This window comes from Protopterus annectens, chromosome 2.part1 (assembly GCF_019279795.1).
Source record: "Protopterus annectens isolate FY-2018-M chromosome 2.part1, PAN1.0, whole genome shotgun sequence".
Taxonomy (NCBI): Eukaryota; Metazoa; Chordata; order Ceratodontiformes; family Protopteridae; genus Protopterus; species Protopterus annectens.
Genome location: NC_056729.1, coordinates 1716039732 through 1716063653, shown reverse-complemented (window position 1 = coordinate 1716063653; position 23922 = coordinate 1716039732). Strand labels below are relative to the sequence as shown.

At 44.6% G+C, this 23922-nt stretch overlaps 1 protein-coding gene across 7 annotated transcripts in view; it reads left to right on the top strand.

Moving 5' to 3' along the window:
- EIF4G3 (eukaryotic translation initiation factor 4 gamma 3) overlaps positions 1-23922 on the top strand; it is a 3593176-nt gene that overhangs the window by 2139335 nt on the left and 1429919 nt on the right. For all 7 annotated transcript variants that reach the window (XM_044063163.1, XM_044063168.1, XM_044063165.1 and 4 more), the window contains one exon: positions 13158-13304. In XM_044063163.1, the coding sequence (XP_043919098.1) occupies positions 13158-13304 (147 nt within the window). The remainder of the gene's footprint in view (positions 1-13157; positions 13305-23922) is intronic.

The window sequence follows — 23922 nt, the reverse complement described above, 5'->3', positions numbered from 1 at the left end:
GATATCCCTGGCAAGACACCACATGAGAAAGATACAGTATTATCTGAAGTCTGTCTTGGTCCCAGCATCAACACCCTTTATATTTTCAGATCCCAATAATGGGGTTTATCAGAAGAGAAATTGTTTGGTGGAGACAACAGATGCCCTTAAATCCAGGTCTCCCCTTCTCCGTCGCTCCTCCAAAGCAGTCAAGTCACCACAAATGCTTCGGACTTTGCTTGAGGAGCAGATTCGGGAGAGATAAAAGTGCAGTGGTTGTTGGATACAGAGGACCCAGATGCAAGCACATAAATTTCAAGGAGGTGCTTGCCCTGATAAAGGCACTCAATTCTCTCAACTATCTTTTATCCCCAAGACCTCTTCAAGTGGTTACAGACAATACACAGTCATGTGGTACATCAACAAGCAAGGGATAACCAGGTTATCCCCCCCCTTTAGCAGACCAGGCATTTTAGTTTGGGCTATAGCTTCACAGCACAGTCTTCGCCACAGGTATCCTACTTTCCATCAGAGCAAACTTGGGTAGAAGACGAGCTGAGCAGGTCCAGGACAGACCTACATGAATGGAAGCTAGATTGGGGGGGGGTTCCAAAACTTGATCCATCTGTGGGGAGTTCTTTAAGGAGACCTTTTTGCCTCCTCTTTAAACAACCAGCTGCAACATTCTATTTCAAGATTCCATGCAAGAAGACCTGGAGGACAGATGCCTTTAGTTTTCCTTGGACAGGAATATTCCTGTATGCCTTTCCACTAATATCAAGATCATTATGGTGACTCCCTTCTGGCCCAGGCAATCATGGTTTTCCCTTCTTTTGGAAATAGCCAGGGGCAATTACTGCAAGGTTCCTCAGAGTGAATCTACTCAGCAAGACCAGGGATGTTTTGATGCACCTCAGCATGAATAGTCTTCAGTTGACTGCCTGGTTGATAGGGTCTTAACTCTTTTAGATGCATGTTTTCTGAGGACTTGCAACAGACTCTAATGGAGGTAAGAAAGCCTGCTAGTAGAATATCCTATATCAGGAAACGGAAGAGGTTTTCTGGTTGGAGCCAACAACATAACCAGCACCCATTCAGGGCTACTTGTTTTCTGGTTTTACAGTATTTGTGTGAGTAACTATCCTATGACCTTTCTTATTCCTCTTTCAGGGTTAATTTCTTGGCCATTTCAGCATGTCTGCCCACGGATACTTCTGTTTCAAGGTAGTCTCATAACAAAATGTTCTTGAAAGAGGTTTTGCAAAAAAGGCCTCAAGTAAACTGGTGGCCCCTCCTTGGGATCTTAATTTTGTGTTAGAGAAGCTCACACTTGCTCCCTTTGATGAACCAGCTATACTGGCTGGCTTGATGATCTTAACATAGAAAACAGTTTTACTGATTGCTCTAATCTCTGCAAGAAGTGTATCTGAGTTGCAAGCTCTTATGGTGAGTCAGCCCTACCTCTTTTTCCACAGTGAGAAGTTTTCTTTGAGAACTAATCCTCCTTTTATAACGTTAGTGGTATCTGAGTGTCCTTTGTTTACTTTAAGCCAAACTGTCCATCTCCCTGTTTCTTTCCTGAACCTAAAAATGAGGTGATGGAGGAAGGATGCTCTTTTTCAATTAATGTCCACTGAAATTCTGCTACAATCTTGACAGAAATAAATCTTTCAGATCTTCAGATGAATTATTGTTTCTTGTGAAGGTAAGAAGGAACAACCTGTGTCAACACAAACTATTTCCAAGTGGCTGTCTAAGGCTAATAAGTTTTGTTATACTCACCGCAACACAACTATTCCAGTGAGGGTCAAGGCCCACTCTGTCAGGGCCTTGGCTTCATTTATGCCTTTTTGGAAATAGATTCTAGAAGATGCTACCTGGTCCTGTGTACATACTTTTACACAGCACTATAAGCTTTATCCTTCTGTAGGTCAAGATGAAGTTTTGCTAGTACCATTCTCCATGTGCTTCTGAAGGATTCTCCTTCCTCTTCCCAAATAGAGTTAGCTGTGGTACTCTACCTGTACAGCCAAGGCTACTCCAACGGTGATGAATATGAAGAATATGAAGAATATAGTACAGTTTTGTAAGCTGAACTTACCATAACAGTAGATCTTTTAATGGTCACTGCTGCAGTATCTGTGACCTCCCCCCATCCCCCTTGTTTCCTGGAGTGTTGTTTCTGCCAGGATGTGGACATTTATTTTTTTAGTTATTTCTAGCATTGTCCTTTCAGGGGTCAGCCTCCCTTTCGCTGCCTGCAGGCTCTGAAGGGCTTTGCGCCCAAACTTGTCTTTGTCAGCTCATCTTAAGCTGCTTGACAGCTGTGTGAAAGGTGCCCTGAAACTTTCGAAGTTGGCAGGATGTTATATTCTTGCTAGGGTATAACCCATATAGCTAAGACTGCTGCAGCAGTGGTCATTCGAACATCTACTGCTGTTGTAAGTTCAGCTTTCTCAACTGTACATTTTTGGTGGAATGTAAATACATGGCAGCATAATCCTCTTCCCTTGTCAGTAGCCCCTTACTATGACAAAGTACTATTATTGCCATTTTCCATCTTCTGTCACTGTTGAAGACCATCTAGCAATTAGTAAAATTGCTCCTCTTTTACTTTGTGCCCGATATTCTTAATAGTAAAGTATGCGTAATAAAAGTTTTAAATGATTTGTTTGTCTTTTTGACAGTTTTTCCCATAGTTATGTAATGTTGAGATAACCAGTGTCAGAAATGTTGTGATTGCTTAAGCAGCATAACTGGTGGGTGATAAGAACTTTTTTATATATGTGAAGTAGAGTGCACCATAGAAAGGAAGAAGAAAGAGTAGCAGTAAAATTTCAAAGTAAGATGCCTCTTTATATGGAGATGTTGGAGGTAGACATTTTCATCCTGATCGATATACATGTGTAGCAGGGGAAGACTGATATTGTTAAGCTTCACTCTTGTTAGCTATATGTTCTGATTGGTTGATGTCCTTGCTGTATCTTTCACTTTTTGTGCATCACTCTCCTGTTCTCTTGCACATTCTGTAAGTACATTTATCCATCTTTCTAGGTTATGAAGAATTAAGCTGTGACTACGACCCAGCTGTTACTTAAATTAGTGGCTCATTCACCTGTTTGAGATGGAATGGGAGGAGAGGAATAACCCTGATAAGCTGTTTCACCTTTATTCCAGGGGTGGAGGCAGAGGCATGTGTCTGAGCACACTTGCCATATAGTAGCTTCACCAGTCAATACATGGAATCATGTCGAATTGCTGTCTATAAGAGGTCAGGGACAATTAATCACACAGACACAGAAGCTTATACGTACATAGTAGCAGCTCACTTGCACATCACTCTTTTGGATAACTATGACTTGTTGGGTCCATAAGGAAAAGTGCCAGGCAGGTGATGATACCACTTTAGCTGGCTTGCCCATCACTTCCAGGGGAAGGAAATAAGCTATAGAAACCTTTAACCAAATGAATGAATAGACCACGTAAGTGGTGGGAGAGAGGGCTTAATGGTTGGAGGGAGGAACAGGGCAAAAAAAAAAAAAAGGTTAATATAGCACGTAAACTGCAACCTACCCATCTTGCTGCTCAGCATGCCTGTACAGATAGCTGTGGTCTTAATAAATGCATTTAAACTTGTTGCCCCATTTTCTCATCTGTCAGCCATTTTCTAAACATCTTGGCGTGTAGTCTCTGATGCAAACAGGTAACCTGTAAATGTTTCATCTCCCAAGCCCATGATTGCACTTATCAAGGGTATCAGAACTCGTCAGAGATTGGGGATGCATGGCTAGGCTTAAAAAGGCCCTTGTGATCGTAAGCCTAGTAAACACCTATGAATCTATGAATCCGTCCTGAAAACCCTTCCTTTGTGAAATTCACATGCTAATTTTTCCCAAGTGTGTTCTGCAGCATTGTATTTACACTTTGCATTTCTTAATACAATTCAGTACTCCTTTTCTGTGTACATCTGTAAGGCCATTTACATTCCAAGAAAGTATGGATAGCATAGCCATTATGATAAAAACCTGTTGCTCCATCTATTATACAGGAGAGTTGTTCTTTTTGAATGCTTATTTCCAACATTTATGTTATATGCACACACCATTTATGCAAATCTGATGTATATATAACTGCTGACAAAGTTATTTTATGTTATTGGACAAACATTAGTGAACAGTTTTCCATTGTATAGTGTGCTTTATTTATGAGCTTTATAATTTTGCTGGCCTCTATAATTGTCCTGCTATATTGTGTATTTTTATGTGGAGCTTAATTATGTCCTGTTATATTGTGTATTTTTATGTGGAGCTTTTCTCCCCAGGCCCCCACTGAAAATGGGCAACTAGTCCAGCTGGACGACCCCGGTAAACAAATGTTAAATAAGTAAATAAATAAATATTTATTTAACTAACATTTGTTGACTGGGAATGTCCACTAGGACGGAGCCTATTCTCAGCAAAGGCCTGTGGAAAAAACCACCAGACATGTCTTTGAATGTGGGAGGAAGCCATAGTCCCCTGAGGAAACCCATGCAAATGCAGGGAGGACAAGCAGACTCCACACAGAATGTACCACAGCCAAGAATCGAACTGGAGAAACTCTTACTGTGAGGCGACAGCGTTAACTGCTGCAGCACTGTCTCACCTCTGATTCATAGATAGGTTCATAGATTAGTACTAGGCTAACAACCCTTGTAGGCCATTTTAAGCCTAGCCAATTGCCCAATGTGAGAATCAAACCCTGCACCTTGTGTCTGTAAGGTAAACACCTTAACCAGTATGCCAACCTCCTAGGCTGATCTTTTATACTGCTATTTATTATCTTCATTTGAGCTTATGGGACTTTTTTTAAGATTTTTTTTGTTTTAGTGAAAACTAAATACATTTTCAGAACTCTCCCACTCCCTATTAAATTAGAACAAATGCACAAAACTGTGTGCATCTTTAAAACTTTCCGGATAGGAACAGTTGCCCCAAATTGATAGCTGCACCCAAAGGCATTAATTAAACTAAAATGAAGGTTACCCATGTTAAGGCATATGTTCCTGCATAAATCAGAAGGGAATTCTAGGGAGGCAGCTATGATGTCCCATGGTCCTCTCTCCCTATCCCACCACATCTTACTCAGTAAAGATAGTGGTCCATTTGGAAATCTCTGTCAAGTAATGTGAGGGCATCAGACAAAGTAAAGATGTAGTAAAGGTTCTGAAACAGTAATACAGGCTGCAATGAATTTCCTTTGGCCTTGTCATAAGATAGAGATGAAAATGGCCACCTGTTGAAATATTAGGAATCCCAAAAGATCAAATGTAAAACTGAAAATGTAAGAGCAGAGTCAGTATCGAACATCCGTCTTTTCCTTTAAACTTTTTGCTAGGAGGCAACTGAACCTTGAGAAGGGGAGGGCTGCCCCCCCCCCCCAAATGTGTATATACCAGTTCTAAGATGACAGTACCTCAGAGAAGTGGAAATATTCGGAGAAATGGCAACCTTGGATTTAATTTAATTAAGCCAGGATTTTTGGTCATTTAATTTACTTATTCTAGGACTTGGCATTCCAAGTCCTGATTTTTTAAAATGGTTACATCTGAAAATAAGGTCTTCTAGCATTTCGCTAGCAGACAACTATATCCATAACTACTAAAATCTTTAGTGGTGGACAGTCCACAGCATGGCCAATGTTCAAATCAGCATGTTGCTTTACAGAGTAGCAGTACTTGGTCAGTGCCCTTGCTTAAGGTCAACCATAACATTCAGAAACCCCACTTACTTTTGGTTGGGGGGATCAGGATGATCTAGCTAGAATGTTAAGTTTTGAATTGACAAAAGGGCCTTTTCTAAAGTTGGTCCCGCCACATGGGATTATCTTCACACAGAAACAAATCAGGAAGCATAGCTATGCTCAAAACTAAGGTGAAAGATAATCTTAATGCAGTAATAGTTTGTAGTTGCTTTGGAAATGATGGCTGTTTATTTTGATATATGAAAGCATTAACTTACTATAACCTATTGTATGCTTCTCAAACTTCATTTCTTCATAAATGATACAAGTCCTTATATATCTCGTTAATGCATAACCTGCTAAAGTTGTAAATGGTTTGTCATTTTTGACTGCTGCATTTTCTACCAGTCCTCCTTGTTTTGTAACTATATTGCATGAACTAGTAAGAAGAACACTAAACACTTGTAAATCAGACAAAGATGCTCCAAACAGCCGAGAAGTCGAAAAACTGTAACGCAATTTTATTAAACAAATAAATGAAACAGCGATGTTCTTCATCTCACATTGCTGCAGTCCTTACACTTGGGTAGTCCGCTGTCCTCGGTCGGCCCGAATATCAAAGTATTAGGCTGACATCGGTCAAGGCGCTTAAGACTGACATCAGGACGTCAGGGTACAAATGCGCATGACCGACGTCATATCCTCAGTCTTTTTTGCCGCATGGTCCGATGCAGAAGCAGCGTTGCAAGTGCCGTTCAGCGTTCTGAAATTTTTCGAATTCGGAGTTTCAGACCGAATCAAAGTTGGCTAAGTACCCCGTTGGGGAATATTTTAGTTTTTTCTTGCCTCAGTGGTTTACCGGATGTCAGAAAAAGTGAATAACTGTATTTCTTGTGGGAAGCAGATACCGCATAGGGACTATCATACTTTGTGTATTCCTTGTTTGGGGCCTGAGCACGACGTTGTTGGGTGTCGCTTTTGTGCTAGGTTCAATAAGCGCACTATTAAGCGAAGGTTAGATTGTGCCAGGTTGGTCTTTGGGAAGCGGTGCAATTACAATATGCCGTCGGATGCTCCGATGCCCGCTTCTTCGAAGAAGCGCAAAGACAAAGCAGCTAAGCCCAGGCAAGAAGAGTCGTCCGTACCGGACGCCGGTTCTTTAGAGGCGTCAGTGGAACCGGTGGTTCCACCGTAGGCTTCTCTGGAGTCCCAGGGGGAGACTTTGATATTGCAGGATGTGGCCTCTCAGGAGGCAGGTCAGGCTGAAGGGGCTTCTCAAGTTACTGTACTCCCCTCCCTTCCTAGGGTGGTTAGGCCCTCTCCTTCTGTTTCCAAGGCTTCTCCCAGAGGCAGGCCAGGTTTAGCTTCTGTTGGTGTCACTCCTAGTTCTACAGGATCTGTGCCCAAGAAGCACATGCTTAAAATGGCAGAAGATTTAATTACTTTGATTAGAGGTTCTTTGCCCCCTCCTGATAAGAGGCCTAGGGTGGAACCAGAGTTGGGGAGTTTTGAGCAGGCTTCGGATATTTCAGAGTCTTCGGCTGAAGACTTGCAGGAGTACTCTCCTTATTCTGATTCTGATGCAGATGATTCGACCCCTTCTGCTTCTCCTCCAGAGGATTTTTCTTTTTCAGAGACACTTCATTCCATGAGGGAACATTTTAAGTGGGAAGGTCAGGACTTCTCTGATTCCAGGAAAAGGCTTAGGGAGTTTTTGCTTTTACCCCAGCATAGGCCTTTGGCTATACCACCTGTTCTGGATGTTGTGGAAGATGTTTTTGCAGAGGCTTCACTTAATCCTGATTCTTTGCCTCCTGCTCCTGTTAAACCGGATAGGTATTACAGGGTGCCTGAGGCTCATAAATATCTTTATAAGAGTCCTAGGGCGGACCCAGAAACTGTTAGTCAGGGACCTAAGGGTGTCAAGGCCTCTGTTGTGAAAAATCCGGTTCCTCCAGATAAAGAGACCAGAGCTTTGGATAGATGGGGAAAGAAAGTCTATACTTCTTCCACCTTAGCTATGAGGGCTTTGAATTGCCAGTTTCACATGTTGAAGTATCAAAATTATCTTCTTACACAATTGAAGTCTAAGGTAGATGCTCTGGCGGAAGGCATTGAGTGTAAAGAATTACAAGATCTGGTACATGTCTCTGAACAGGTGGGTAAGCATTCTTTACAATGTGGTTTTGATGCTGTACAGGCCTCGTCTAGGGTGGCTGCCACTGGGTCAGTACTTCGCAGGCACGCCTGGCTGAGGGATCAGAATTTATCTGACCATGTTAAGACAAGGATTTTGGATGCTCCTTTACAGTCTGATGTGTTGTTTGGTTCTCCTGTGGAGTCAGTCTTGAAGAAAATGGAAGACAAGGCTAAGTCTATGCAGGCTGTTAAAGATTTTTTGCAAGTTCAGCCTCCGAAGTTTAGTAGGCATTGGCCTGCTAAGGGGTGGACGTACCCTTCTTATGATTCACAGTCTAGGGGTTGATCTAGATGTGGTAGGGGCAGAGCTCCTTCAGACCTAGAACAGGGAGTTCACCTGCACAATCTTCGGGTGAGGGCAGGGGCCAGTCCTTTCGTAAACAGGCCCAATGACCTACCTTTTCAGCTGCCAGATCCTTCTTGCCTGGCAGCACCTTTGGGAGGAAGGTTGGCACTCTTCAAGGAAAATTGGAGTTTGATTACCCAAGACAGATGGGTATTGGATATCATACACCAAGGTTACAGGTTTTATTTCCATACCTTGCCTCCTTTCAAAGGCATGCCGGACGTTCCTCCTCAGCAAAGACTAGAGGCTCACAAACAAATTTCTCTGCTGCTTAAAATAGGGGCCATACAACCGGTCCCTCTGCCAGAAGTGGGCCTAGGATTTTATTCTCGCCTGTTCCTAGTACCAAAGAAGGGGAACACGTGGAGACCAATTTTGGATTTATCTATCCTCAACACTTATCTGGACATTCCCAAGTTCAAAATGTTGACGTTACAACAGCTTTTACCTCTGCTGGGCAAAGATCACTGGATGGTGACTCTGGATCTCAAGGAGGCTTACCTTCATGTTCCTATCAGGCTAAGTTGCAGGAAGTATCTGCGTTTTGGCTGGGACTTCTCATTATCAGTTCTCTGCATTGCCCTTTGGCTTATCTACTGCCCAGAGTGTTCACGAAGGTTCTGGCTCCAGTGATAGCTTTCTTCAGGCTAAGAGGAATACAGATTTATCCTTATTTGGACGATTGCCTGATTCTGGCCCAAGGAAAGGACGAACTTCTTCATCATTTACAATATGTGATAGCAGTGCTAAGATGCCTGGGGTATTCTGTGAACGAAATAAAGTCCAGTCTAGTACCCTCTCAGGACATGTGCTTTCTGGGTGTGAGACTGAATACAGCATCCCAGATGGCCTTTTGACCCCGGACAAACAAAAGAATCTTTCTCTTTACTTCCATCAATTGTCTCATCAGTCCAGGCTGACTGCAAGGACAGTCCTTCAAGCCTTGGGGTTCATGGCATCTTGTATTCTGGTGCTTCCCAATGCCAAACTGCATATGAGGAAGCTGCAATGGTATCTCAAAAATGTATGGACACAGCACTGCCAAGATATGGACACTGTCATTCAGATAATACCTTGCCTTCAAAAGGAATTTTTGTGGTGGGCTCAGGAATGTCACCTAAACAAGGGACTCTCTGTGACCCGGCCAGAGGCGAGTCAGATTCTAACGACAGATGCCTCAGACAAAGCTTCCGAAGCTCATCTAAATGGAAAGTGGGTACAAGACACGTGGCCTGCCAGACTTCAACATCTACATATCAACTTGAAGGAGATGTTAGCAGTCCAATTTGCATTAATAGCTTTCAAGGATTTACTACTTCCAGGACAGGTGTTGGTTCTAACAGACAACACAACTGTCATGTGGTACATCAACAAGCAAGGGGGAACACATTCTTATCCTCTATGCAGACAAGCAATGATTTTGTGGGAGACTGCTCTCAGTTTACAGCTAAATCTTCAGGCAAGGTTTCTGCCGGGAGCACAGAACTCCTTAGCAGATGTGTTGAGCAGACAAATTATGGATCCCCACGAGTGGAAATTGGATCCTCATGTATTTCAGGAATTGACAGTGTTATGGGGAACTCCAGACATAGATCTGTTCGCGTCTCCACTAAACTACCAGCTGCCAAAGTTTTGCACAAAAAGGTTTCATCCCACAGCTTGGAAAGTGGATGCTCTTTCATTCAATTGGAGCAAGCTTCATGTGTATGCCTTTCCACCTCTGCCTCTCCTCCCAAAGGTACTCCTGAAGGTCAGACAGGACAAGCCAAAGATGATTTTAATAGCTCCAGATTGGCCTCGACAGCACTGGTACCCATTACTGAGAAGTCTGGTACGGGAGCCTCCATGGCCTTTACCTTCGATTCCACACCTGCTGTCTCAGGAGAACAGTCATTTACTCAATGTCAAACTTCACTCTCTTCACCTAACAGCCTGGCATATTCTGTTTTGAACCCTGGAGGGTCTCAGCTTCCACAGCAAGTTTTGAATGTTATTTTGGAGGCCAGAAGGCCTAGTACAAGGAAAGTGTACGCAGATAAATGGAAGAGATTTTTATTTTGGAGTACAGCAAAGGAATTTGATGTTTCTGAGCCTAATTTAAGTGTGGCTCTTCAATATCTTACTGAGTTACTGGACAAAGGTTTGTCCTTCTCTTCTATTAAGGTTCATGCTGCAGCAATTTCTGCTCACTATGACTGTGACCCACCATTGTTTTCTCATCCTTTGTTTAAGCAATTTCTCAGAGGGGCAAAGAATATAAGACCCCCACGTAGAGCTCCTACTCCTGCTTGGGATCTCAATTTTGTGTTGGAGAAACTCACTCTACAACCTTTTGAGCCTGCAGCTACTGCCGAGTTGAAATATTTATCATGGAAGACTGCTTTTTTGTTGGCCATTACCTCTGCAAGAAGGGTTTCTGAATTACAGGCCCTTATGGCGGTTGAGCCTTTCTTAATTTTCCATAAGGATAGGGTGTCTTTGCGTACTAATCCTTCCTTTATGCCTAAAGTGGTTTCTAGTGTGGCTTTAAACCAAACTATTCATTTGCCTACTTTTTATGCAAACCCCCAAAATAAAGGGGAAAAGATTTTGCACACTTTGGATGTGCACAGGCAGTTGCGATATTATTTGAGCAGAACTAAAGGGTTCAGGCAGTCTCAGCAGTTATTTGTTTCATTTGCTTTGGGTTCTCCGGGTAAGCCTGTGTCAAAACAAACTATTTCTAAGTGGATTGGGTTTTGTATTGCTTTCTGTTATTCCCATCATGGTAAGGAGATTCCAGCTGGGATTAGGCCTCATTCCACTAGGGCTACTGCCACTTCTACAGCTTTTTTAAGGGGGGTGGCAACTAAAGATGTTTTGGAGGCGGCTACTTGGAGTTCAGTGCATACTTTCTCTAAGCATTATCACCTTCCACTTTACTCTAAATCTAGGGCTGGTTTTGCCACTGCAATTTTACAGGGCATTTTGGCAGCTCCTACTGCTTTATAGTTCTGCCATCCTCCCTTACCTCTGCTTTGGGATTCTACCCAAGTGTAAGGACTGCAGCAATGTGAGATGAAGAACATAGTACAGTTTTGTACCTACCATAAATGTAGATGTTCGAAGATCCACATTGCTGCAGTCCAATTTACCCTCCCTCCTTCCCCTCTGGTGTTAGAGGCGGTTGTGTGGGTTGGGTTGTAAATATTGTGGATATTGTATATATTGTACATATGGTTGGTGCAAGGGTGGTTGGTTGTTTTTTGCTGTCTTTTGGTTTTGACCTTTCTCTTTAGGGTCTTCTGACATCTGGGGCAAGAAAAGACTGAGGATATGACGTCGGTCATGCGCATTTGTACCCTGACGTCCTGATGTCAGTCTTAAGCGCCTTGACCGACGTCAGCCTAATACTTTGATATTCGGGCCGACCGAGGACAGCGGACTACCCAAGTGTAAGGACTGCAGCAATGTGGATCTTTGAACATCTACATTTATGGTAGGTACAAAACTGTACTTTTTCGCTACTGCAAAAGCAGAAGCTTCATCAGCATTAAAAGAGCAAAAGCTCACAATGTTTTAAAACCTTCACTAGTGACTACCTATTGATGTCACTTCCTGAACAGTAGAATTCAAAATGCAATTAAAGCAAAATCAACATGTCAAAAATAAAATGTTTAAAAATGTATTTAAAAATGTATGACAAGCAGATAAACACAACCTGACATCAAACCCTGCCTATATGAATACAAATACTTCAAGATCAGTATATAACATGCCAAAGAATGTGTGAAAATTGTGTGACGTTTTACCAAACACAATTACAGACGCATTCCTAACCAACACATCAGGCTAAGAAACGTTGAATAAAAACTTGTAAAAAACTACTAAGAAACTATGACAAATAATATGAAAACAACTTGAAAAAGTCAATTAGAAACATAAGAAAATGAAGCCCAGGTTACCTAAGATAACTTCTATATTTTAAAATGGATGCAATGTTACAGTTGTCATTAAGACCAGGGTAAGAAAAGGCGTCTAATTGAAGTTGCCACTCTTAACTCACGGGTCTCTAAAATTAAAGATTGCGGCCCACCCCTAATATCAAGTTTAATATTGTCAATGGCCATAAATTGAAAACTATGACCACTATTGCTCAAAATGTGTTTAGAAAGAGCATTATCACTTCTCTTGCTCTTAATAGCATAAATATGTTGGTAAATACGGTCGCGAAATCGCCGATCCGTTTTACCAACATAAAATGCAGGGCAGCATTCACAAAAGGCTAAATAGACAATAGATCTAGTATTGCATGAACTTGTACTATCGTGTAATCTTTCACCCTTCTTGTGTGTCTGTTGTTGCTGAAAAGGGTCAGTCGACTAGTCACCTACCTGGTTAACAGATTGTAAGTAAGTAAATGGAGCGTCTGTGTAAGTCATAAGAACATATGGTCCTCCATATAACGTGTGTTATAGGTTTGATAGGTTTATTGAAAGCTAGCAGTGTGTCAGGCATTGTAGACTGCAGCCAATAATGCCATATACAAGTAGAACCCTTGAAATTGAGATAGTTGATCAAAAGAAGATGGTTGGAGGTAGAGTTAAATTGGGAGATGGACTATTTTTAACTTTGATTATGTTAGAGGGAAAATATATATGGAGACATTAGAGAAAATAGAGGCAAAGGGATGCAGAAGAAGGCATAGGGAGAATTGAGTTGTTATAATGCCAAGTTTGGCAAAGAGATGTTCTAGACAAGACTACTAAAACTGCACCTGATGAGTATGGTGAGGAAATGAGAACTTTGCTTGTTGGTGACTTAAATGTTTCGGATTACAGACTGATTAACTAAACTTCAGAATTAAGACTTTTACATAATAAAGTGTGACAATTAATATGTTTAACAAGTTACTTTTTTTTGTCACCAACAGCTAAAAGTGCCTATGACTGATAAGCCTGGGAGTATGGTCACTTTCCGAAAACTTTTGCTAAACCGGTGCCAGAAGGAGTTTGAAAAGGACAAAGCAGATGACGATATATTTGAGAAAAAGCAAAAAGAACTAGATGCAGCATCTACAGTAAGTAATGAAGCAGTCACTGATACTACCTACAGGGTGGACTATGATATCACGAGGTAACTCTGAACGCTTAACTCTGCTTTGGAAGTTTGTTATTATAACGTGTTATATGAAGTCACTATAAGCAATAGGTGCAACATTTTGGATTCAGTCATACTTCAAAGGGATGGTCCACTCTAATGTCTGTTAAAGTGCCCCCTAGTGGCAGAGCTACATATTTTTAGCCAGAAAGATAATCACTCAGCAGTTGCTAGAGAGGGTAGTTAACTGTGTTTTGTTAAATGGTCATGATGTTCGTCGTCTTTCACTGTTGCAGTCATTACACTTGGGTTATCCTGCTGGCAGGCTACCTGCAGTCGGCCTGAATTCCAAAGTCCTGGACCGGCGTCAGTCGCTGTCACCTCTTCCCTGACGTCAGTGCACCAGGGGGTATAAAAGATGCAGCCGACGCCATTTTCTTCACTTTTTCTTGCCGTGCGGTGCCCGAAGCAAAAGCAGTTCGCAAGTGCCGGTCGGCCAACTCCTGAGATTTTCAAAACCGAATTTCAGATCCGAAGTCTTCATTAAAGCTAAGTACCCCATTGGGGAAACTTTTTTCTTGCTCCAGACCGATGTCAGAAAAAGTTAACAATTGTATTTCTTGTGGGAAGCAAATACCTCATAAGGATTTTCATTCTTACTGTATTCCTTGCCTAGGCCCTGACCATGACGTTGCTAGCTGTCGGTTTTGTGCTAGATTTAACCAACGCACTATTAAGCATTGGTTCAGTTTTGCCTTTCATTACTTTGGCCGAAGATTTAATTATATAATGCCGTCGGAACAGCCTTCAACCGAAGTTTATAAAAAGCGAAAGGAAAAGAACAGGCATCCGAGGTCCAAAACCAATGATGAGGCCTCCGCTAGGCCAGTCGCCGGTTCTCAGGTGCTTTCGCAGCCCCTGATGCCCGCTACCTCAGAGCCGCAGGCTGCTTCCAACTCCCACGTGGAGCCGATTAGGCCTCTGGATACTCAAGGTATTGGACATTCGGAAACTATTCCCTCAGATGGGTCCGGAGCCGTTGAGCAGGCATTGGCTTCTGAGGGTGTTTTCAGACCTACACGGTTATATGTTAAGCCAACCTCAGCTTCAAAGGCAAAGACTAAAGCTGTTCTAAAGACAAAGAAACAAGTACAGCATTCTCCTGCACAGACTTCCATGCCTAAAAAACAGATACTTAAGATGGCCAAAGACCTAATTACTTTGATCAGGTGTTCCCATCCCCCTCCAGATAAGAGGCCTAGGCAAGAGACAGAATATGAATCTTCAGATTAGGTTTCCATTTTCTCTGATTCCTCTTCTGAACAGGAATGAGGATTCTGATGCTGAAGAGTCTATTCCTTCAGCCTCTCCTCCTGAGGATTATTCTTTTGGGGAAACCCTTCACACCATGAAGAAGTACTTTCACTGGGAGAGCCAAGAATACTCAGAATCTAAGAAAAGGCTCAGAGACTTTCTTTTACTACCTCAGCACAGACCTCTTGCTATTCCACCTGTTCTAGACATAGTAGATGATATTTTTTTCAGAGTCCAGCCTGTCTCCTGACTCTTTACCCCCTGCACCGGTTAAGCCAGACAGATACTACAGGGTTCCAGATTCCCACAAATTTCTATATAAAAACCCTGCTCCTGACCCAGAAACTATATTTCAGGGTCCCAAAGGGGTCAAGGCTTCCACTGCAAAAAACCCTGTCCCCTCTGATAGGGATTCTAGGGCACTGGACAGATGGGGGGAAAAAAGTTTACACTTCTGCTACCTTGGCTGTAAGGGCTTTAAATTGTCAGTTTCATATGCTTAAATATCAACAATATTTAATGTCACTGTTAAAACGGAAAATGTTGACAAATTCTGAATGTGCAGATAACAAGGAAATGCAGGATTTATTGCATGCAGCTGAACAGGTGGGAAAACATACTTTGCAATGTGGTTTTGATTAGGTTCATAGGTTCATAGGTTTATACTAGGCTATCTGCCCTAAGGCATTTATAAGCCTAGCCCAAAGTTTTGTGGCTTATGTTAAAAAATATTGTGCCCATTAGTTTGTTGTGCCTCTGTCCAGCAGTGACACAGAGATGATTCCCGGGGTAAACCTACGATCTCCCATCCACCGGTCAAGATTTCTCTTGAACAGAGCCAGCGAGGTGCTCTGCCTCACATGGACCGGGATTTTATTCCACAGCATAGGGAGTCTCTGAGTGACAAATCTATACCTCCAGCATGTCTTATTTATATCCGTGCTAAGGTTTAAGTCGCTTGCTCTAGTGGATCTGGTAGATTTGGATTTTTTGAGCTGGAGCATGTCCATTAATTCCGGGTTGGACATGGCCTTGTATGTCAGGCACAGGTCACCTCTGAGCAGACGGTATGCGACTGAATAGAGCTGGAGTTTCTTCAGTCTGGCAGCATATGACAGATTTTGGAATCCCTTTATCCTTTTGGTGAGGAACTTTTGGGGTCTCTCCAATTGCTGCAGGTGTCTGGTGAGATACATCCCGAATGGGGCATTGTACTCGATCATTGGTCTGATAAGTGAAGAGTACAGGGGAACAATGACCTCACTTGATCTGGATGTGAATCCCTTCATGATCAGGTGGGCAATTTAGAAGGTCTTTCTAACCACTTTAGCAATGTGAGTGTCAAAAGAAAGGCCACTGTCAACCTGGGTCCCCAGGTCCCTGATAACCTCTTCTGTGCTTAGTGGATTGCCACCTATATGGTAGCTTGGGGTTACCTTGTTTTTCCCCGAAGGGTATGACTATACATTGTTTGGCATTTAACTTCAGGCCATGGCTCTGGCACCAGCTATCAGTTTCCGTGAGACCCCTCTGAAGGATATCTGTGTCCGATGTACTTTCCACTATGGCCCAGTTTGCAGTCATCTGCAAACTTTGTCAGCCATAGTCCTCCTATGTTTGCCTGTACTTCTGAGAAGTAGATGCCGAACAACAGGGGGCCAAGGACTGAGCCCTGTGGGACACCACTTGTGACCGGCTTGGAGTCTGACATGGTGCCAGCAACTCTAACCCTGTGGGTTCTGTCCTTTAGCCAGTTTGCAACCCATCTTGTGACATATGGGTTTACATTTAAGCTGGTAAGTTTCTCTATAATACCTGAGTGGGTTATTGTGTCGAAAGCTTTTGCAAGGTCAAGGTAGGCTGTATGGACTGCCTTTCCCTCATTAATGGCCTTGGTGACTGTTTCGAAGAAGTCGACCAAGTTCAAAAGGCATGATCTGCCCTTGACAAATCCAAACTGGGTCGGGTCCAATGTCTGCAAGTCCCCTATGTCTTTGTTTATGAGTTCCATTATGATCCTCTCCATAGCTTTGCAGACCAGGCTTGTTAAGCTTATGGGGCGGTAATTACCAGGGTCCGTAGAGGCACCGCCTTTGTGGAGTGGGACCACAGTTGCCGTGTGCCACTCCTTGGGCACGTATCCTGTGGTAAGGCTAAGATTAAACAGCTGCCTTATGTGCGGGTTTAGTTCCTCATTGAGTTAGTGTAGCACACAGCCAGGGACACCATCCGGTCCCATTGATGCTGTGTTTTTAGCTTTAGAGAGAGCAGCTTTTACCTGCGCATTTGAGATGTCTGGGAGGCTACACTCTGCTGGGATAGTTATCTCTCCTTTTGGGGGGGGGGGGTGAAGTTTGCACTGAACCTGTCTGCCAATATGTTGGCAATGTCTGTGGGTTCAGTGATTTTTGTATCATTTTGGACTAATTCTGAGCATATCTGGGAGATTCCACCCAGGTTTCTAACATAGCTGAAGAAGGCCTTATGATTGTCTTTTGAATCTATGGCAATTTTTCTCTCAAAGTTGGCCTTGGATGATTTTATGAGTGCTCGTATTTTTTTACTAATAATGATCAAGGGTGTCTTCTCTTTTATGGATTTTGCTCTATCATGTAACAGATTTCTCCTCTTATTGTAAAGTTTGTTTATGGCTGGGGTCCACCAGACTGGACGTTTGCCCTTGGTGGAAAGAGTCTTGGTTTTATTAGGGATTGCCTGATCCATGCAGTCCTGGAGGTGTTCGTAGAAGGCATTTGTAAGGGCTTCCGCAGCTTGGGTTGTGGCTTCCACTGGCTCGGGGGCCCTGAAGGATACCACACCAGTCTTGAGTAGTGTGAAGATGTTATGTGATCCTATCTTGCCTACATTCTGACTGATGGGTTTGGAGCCGATCCCTCGGCTCCGACTCGGCACGCTTATGCCAAAGAGCGAAGTCTCTTATTGGCTGAGCTTACTATATCCCAGGATGCACCACTACCAGTCCCCCAGATCTCGTTTGCCGCTAACTAGCAAAGACGTGGTCTCGAGCTGGCTGAGCTAAGTAGTGTTTTTCACTAACTATTTCTGTCAGGAATTTTCTAATTCTATAACAAAAAGCTGTTTTAACAGCTATACCGTACTTTTGTGTGTGACTGGTATTTTTGTGGAAAATTTTGTGTGTGATTGTGTGTTTGTTCTGACTAGAGGCCCCTTTGAATTGAAGGGCCTTTCCCTGTCAGTCAATTGTTTTTTTCAAATCCTTAGGGGTTCTAGGATCCCCTTTAGTTATTTTTTCTGTAGTTGTCGGACTGTCAATCTTAATCGGCAACCGTAAGCTAATCATTGTAGTGACAGTCATTTAAAAAAAAAAAAAAAAAAGTGTGTGTTTTTCTGTGATAGAGTTACTAAATTTGTTGCTATAATGTCTCAGGCTCCTAGGCCTTCGGGCTTTAAGAAGTGCACTAAGTGCAGTTTTAAAATGTCAATCACAGATGACCACTCTCTCTGTGTATATTGTTTGGGCGCCAAACATTTGCAGGAGTCCTGCAGCGTGTGTCACGTGTTTTCCTCGAGGGTCCTCCAAGAGAGGAAAAATAAACTTATTTTGAAAGGCCTTATAAAACCCTCTTTTGAAGAAGCATTAGCGTCCTCTCCTTCTCCTGCTAAAAAGAAAAGGGCGTCGGCTCCGACCAGTCCGTCGGACCCGACCGCCAAAAGACATAGGCAGGCTTCTCCTTCGGCTCCACGGACTTGAGCCGAGGGTGGAACGGTCTGCCTCGATGCCTCCAGTCTCGACTCCTCTGGGTTGGAGCCGGCGGCTGGGGCATCGAGGCGGTCACCTTCATCGGCTCCACTGATCTCGGAGCCGATGAAGGTTGTCCGCTCAGACACTTCCTCCTCGGCGCCGAAGTCCTCTTCGGCACCGATGGAAATTGGTTTGGACACTCCTTCGGCGCCGATAGTTATCGAGTCGCCTCGGAGCCGGTCCCTAGTCCCTTGGAGCCGTTGGAGAGACCTACTCAGACCCGTTCGGTCTCTTCCAGGTCATCGAGGATGCCAGATTCGGACATAGACAGGGTGCTCCAAAGACTGTTCCAGTCCCCAGTCTTTCAAAAATTTGTTTCGGCTCTGACCCAATTGGCTTCGGAGCCGATAGCCCACTCCATTGCCATTCCTCCTCCGACCGCTTCGGCTCCGTCGGAGCAGGTGCTGATTGAGCCAGTAGAGATCCTGGGGTCGGCTCCGACCCTTACTCCAACCCCGGCCTTCGGGTCCGAGTTTAGCACGCGGACTTCTTCGGCTGGACCCGGGGGTGACGTTTCGGGACCAATGCTGTCTGTTCCGAGCCTCCCTCTCGGTGCTTCGGCCGCGGGACTTCCGTCTGCTATCAGGGCTCCGGGGACCGGACCCTCCCAGGATTCTGGGGGTCCGGCTTTCAGAGCTATGAGGAGTGCCTTGGCCAAGTCTTCTTCGGCCATCTCTACGGATTTACCGGCACCTTCCCTGGGCATGGAGACTGGGTCTTTGGCAGTTCCCCTGTCTCTAGGCAGCGGAGCCCTGGGGCCTGAGGTTACCCCCACGGGGTTCCCTCCTCCTGAGGGTTCTTCGGAGTTGTCTTCGGAGGAGCCCCCAAGGAAGAGATCGTGCAAGAGGAAGCACGTGGACTCCCCCGACGAGTCTCTTACATCGGACACTGATCTTGATGATGCTGAGGGGTCCCCAAAGTCGTCCTCGGATGATGTCTCATTTGCAGACATTCTAGAGATCCTTAAGCAACGAGGCGGCTGGAATTCCAAACCCCCCTCCGCTGATGAGTCGGTGTTTCTCAAGGCCTTCGGGGCTCAGCCCTCCGCCTCCTGGGTGTCTCCGCCCTTCGACGAGCTCCTTGATTTGGTTTGTCGGAGGGCGTGGGAACATCCAGATACTGTGGAACCAGTGCCTTCTCGCCCTAACAAATTTTTGTCTGCCCCACCCGAGAAGGAGTTCTTAACTAAAGGCGTGGCTGTAGATGCCATGGTGGTGGCATCTGCTACCCAGCAGGACGTGGCAGAGGCTTCAACGTCCGTCCATCCTCCTAATAAGGAGTCTAGGAGCATGGACCGGTACAGGAAGCGCACCCTGACTTCAGCGGCTTTTACTCTGAGGTCCCTGAATTATTTGGCACATTTCACCAGACTACAGAGGGATCTGGTCAAGGAGCTCTCAGACTCCCTCTCAGGTAACCTACCTGAGCAGCTAGCCCAGTCGGTTAGCTCTCAGTTGGCTATCCTTAACTCGATTTCTAACTCGTCCATGAGGCTCATTTCATACGCGGCTGAAGGGGCGGGCAGAGCGGCAGGCACAGGCGTGGCTCTACGGAGACAAGCCTGGCTCCGTTTGTGTCATTTTGCGGAGGCTTTCAAGTCTTCCTTTGCCGACGCTCCCTTTGATGGGTCCTCTTTGTTTGGACCCAAGGTAAAAGGCACTCTTACCCGCTGTGAGCAGGAGGGAAAGACTTTATCTGCCGTAGGAGCACGTTATTCCACTCCCTTTCGGCCTTATCCCAAGGCTAAAAGAGGAGGGAAAATGTGGTTCCGCAAATCACAGAAATTCTTTCCCCAACAGCAGGAAGATTCCCCTTCCAGATGCAGAGGACGGGGAAATTTTTCTGGGAGACGCCGTCCCAGAGGCGGCAGAGGCCCCCGCAACACTGGAGACCGCGAGTCCTTTCGTGGCTCTTCAGCCTCCCACACTTCATGAGGGATTGCCCGGCTGTGCTACTCCGGAGCCAGTCGGGTGCCGTTTTGCCAAGCACCTAAAAGCCTGGGAGTCTATTACTCAGGACAGATGGGTGCTTCAGATTATTGCCGGAGGTTACACCATTCCCTTCACACACTCACCCCCACCGTCCAAAAAAATCCCGGACCCACCACCCAGTCAAAGGGAAATTGCAGCCGTAGAAGCTTCAAAGCTGCTAGAAAAAGGAGTCATCCAACCGGTCCCCACAGACCAGATCGGATCCGGAAATTACTCAAGGTTCTTTTTAGTGCCAAAAAAGACAGGGGACCTGAGGCCCATTTTGGATCTCAGCAAACTAAACCAGTCCGTCATGAAGTCCAAATTCCGAATGGTCACTTTACAATCCATTCTCCCATTATTGGAGAATGATGTTTGGATGTGCTCCATAGATCTCAAGGACGCCTATTATCACATACCGATACATCAGGCGTCCAGGAGGTATCTGCGCTTCAGCCTGGGAGACAGTCATTTCCAATTTTGTGCACTGCCCTTTGGTCTCACCACAGCCCCCAGGGTGTTCACCAAGTGTTTGGCAGTAGTGACTGCTCACCTGAGGAGTCTCGGATTTCAAGTGTTTCCCTATCTGGACGACTGGCTCCTGACTGCCACCACCAGGCATCTACTACTAGAAAACCTACAAGCCACCATCTCCCTGGGTGCTTCCTGGGAATTACATTCAACTGGTCAAAGTCTGTCTTGCTGCCTTCTCAGCGCATAAGATTCATAGGAGCAGAGATAGACTCAAAATTAATGCGAATCTTCCTTCCTACCGAAAGGATACAAACATTACAAGGTCAAGCCCGAGCCCTGCTTCTAAGATCCAAAGCCCCAGCCAGGATGGTCCTGCAACTTTTAGGTTCAATGTCTGCCACGGTTCTCCTAGTTCCTCTGGCAAGATTGCACATGAGGATTCTTCAGTGGCTGTTATCGACACAATGGTCTTTTCAGGATCTTCCCCTCAATCATCACATACTGATTACAGAAACGTGCAAACGGGACCTCCGCTGGTGGCTTCTGTAATCCAATCTGAATCAGGGAAGACCTTTTATTATACCCCCTCCGGTGGCCACCTTGACAACGGATGCCTCCCAGACGGGGTGGGGGACATTGTCTGGGCAGGTCAGTTCAGGGTTCTTGGCTTCCAAACGAAACATTTCTCCATATCAATGTGTTGGAAATGAGGGCTGTACTTCTGTCCCTACAAGCCCTCCCCAAGTTTCTCCCTCAAGGCATTATCGCTATCCACACAGACAACATGTCGGTGGTCTGGTATCTAAACAAACAAGGAGGGACCAGATCTTACCCCCTTTGCAGAGAGGCCATGAGGGTGTGGGAATGGGCAGTGGCTACCAACCGCTTCCTGGTAGCGACCCACATTCCAGGAAAATCCAATGTATTGGCAGACAGACTGAGCAGGACTATTCTCTCTCCTCACGAGTGGTCCCTGAACAAAACAGTAGCAGCTCAGATTTTCAAAAGATGGGAGATTCCGTGCTGCGACCTGTTTGCAACACCACAAAACACGAAGTGCAAAAGGTTCTTTTCCTTGACCCCGCGTCAAGGGGAGGCAGCTACGGATGCTCTTGTCCAACCTTGGCCAACAGGACTGCTTTATGCTTTCCCTCCGGTTCCACTCCTCCCCAAAGTCATCCAGAAAGCTTCCCAATTGGGGTCCACAAGGATTCTAATTGCTCCGTACTGGCCTCGTCAGGTATGGTTCCCCTACCTACAGAAATATACTCGGGACGGTCCTTGGTTTTTGGATCTAACTCCGGACCTTCTGGTTCATCAGTCGGGACAACAGCACCAGTCCCTTCACACTTTGAAATTAACAGCTTGGCTCCTCCACTTCCGACTTTAGTCAGAAATCACACATTGGACCCGGAAGTTATTCACATTTTATCTTCAGCCCACAAACCCACCACTAAGAAATTGTATCACAGTAAGTGGAAGAGGTTTGCTATCTTGGCTCAACTCAGAGGCTTAGACCCTATTACGGCCCCGATACCAGAGGTCTTGAAATTTTTAACATCCTTGTTTAATCAAGGATCTTCAGTCTCTACTATTAAAGTCCAACTAGCAGCTATCTCCAAATTTCACGAATCCATAGACCCACCGTTGATGAGTAGCAGATTATGTAAAACTTTCATAAAAGGTGCTGTGCTTTTAAGACCCCCAGTTTTTCATCCTGCGCCTCCGTGGGATCTTGATTTGGTACTTCGTGCCTTAACATCTTCTCCCTTTGAACCGGCTGCTACATGTGAGTTGAAATATCTGTCTTGGAAAACTACCTTCTTAATTGCAATTACCTCTGCAAGAAGAGTTTCAGAACTTCAAGCCCTATCTATCAAACCACCGTACTTGATTTTTCACAAGGATAGAGTATCACTTAGGCCTAATCCATCTTTTGTTCCAAAAGTTTGTTCTAATCTCTGTCTCCAACGATCTCTAGAGCTACCAGTTTTCTTTCCAAAATTTTCAAACAAAGCGGAATACACCTTGCATAAGTTGGATGTTCACAGGCAGTTGCGCTTCTATCTAGGCAGGACTCAACAAATTCGAAAAACAGACCAATTGTTTGTGTCCTTTTCAGATAATAAACTGGGTAAAACCATCACTAAAGCTACTATTGCCAAATGGATTAGAGATTGCATAACTCAGGCTTATTCCTCTTCAAATAAGCAACTTACAACATCTGTCAAAGCTCACTCTACTAGAGCTATGGCTACCTCTATTGCATTTCATTCCAAGCTCGCTATTTCTGAGATTTGTGCTGCGGCTACTTGGTCCAATCCGCACACTTTCATTTCCCACTATAAATTGGATGTGGCATCTAAAGGGCGAGCATCATTTGGTTCCACGGTACTCAGGAGTGTTTTCCAGTGAGCCACCCAGGATTCAGGTGCTAGGGACGCTGTCCCATCAGTCAGAATGTAGGCGAGATAGGATCACATAACATCTTTTAGTTATGTACTCACCATAACTTCAGATGTTTGGGATCCATCTCGCCTACATTCCTAATACCCACCCTCCTTCCCCCTGCCTTGGAGATCAGAAGAGATTGAACAGTTTGAGTTCTACTGTTTTTATCTTGTTTCATCTGGCGATGTTATATAAGCAGTGCGTGCGTGTGTGCATGTATGCAGACAAACTAGATTTGGGGGACTGGTAGTGGTGCATCCTGGGATATAGTAAGCTCAGCCAATAAGAGACTTCGCTCTTTGGCATAAGCGTGCCGAGTCGGAGCCGAGGGATCGGCTCCGAACCCATCAGTCAGAATGTAGGCGAGATGGATCCCAAACATCTGAAGTTATGGTGAGTACATAACTAAAAGTTTGCTTTAGAGAAGTTCTTCACTGTGGTCTTTTTTGTTTGGGGTGGGGGCGGGATGTGGATTTCCAGTGAGATTAGTTTATGATCTGATCTCACCAATGAGGGATATACTTCCGGTGTGGAGCATTTTGTCCCCATGTTTGTGATGATGAGATCTAGTATATTTTCTCCTCTTGTGGGAACGGTGACTAGTT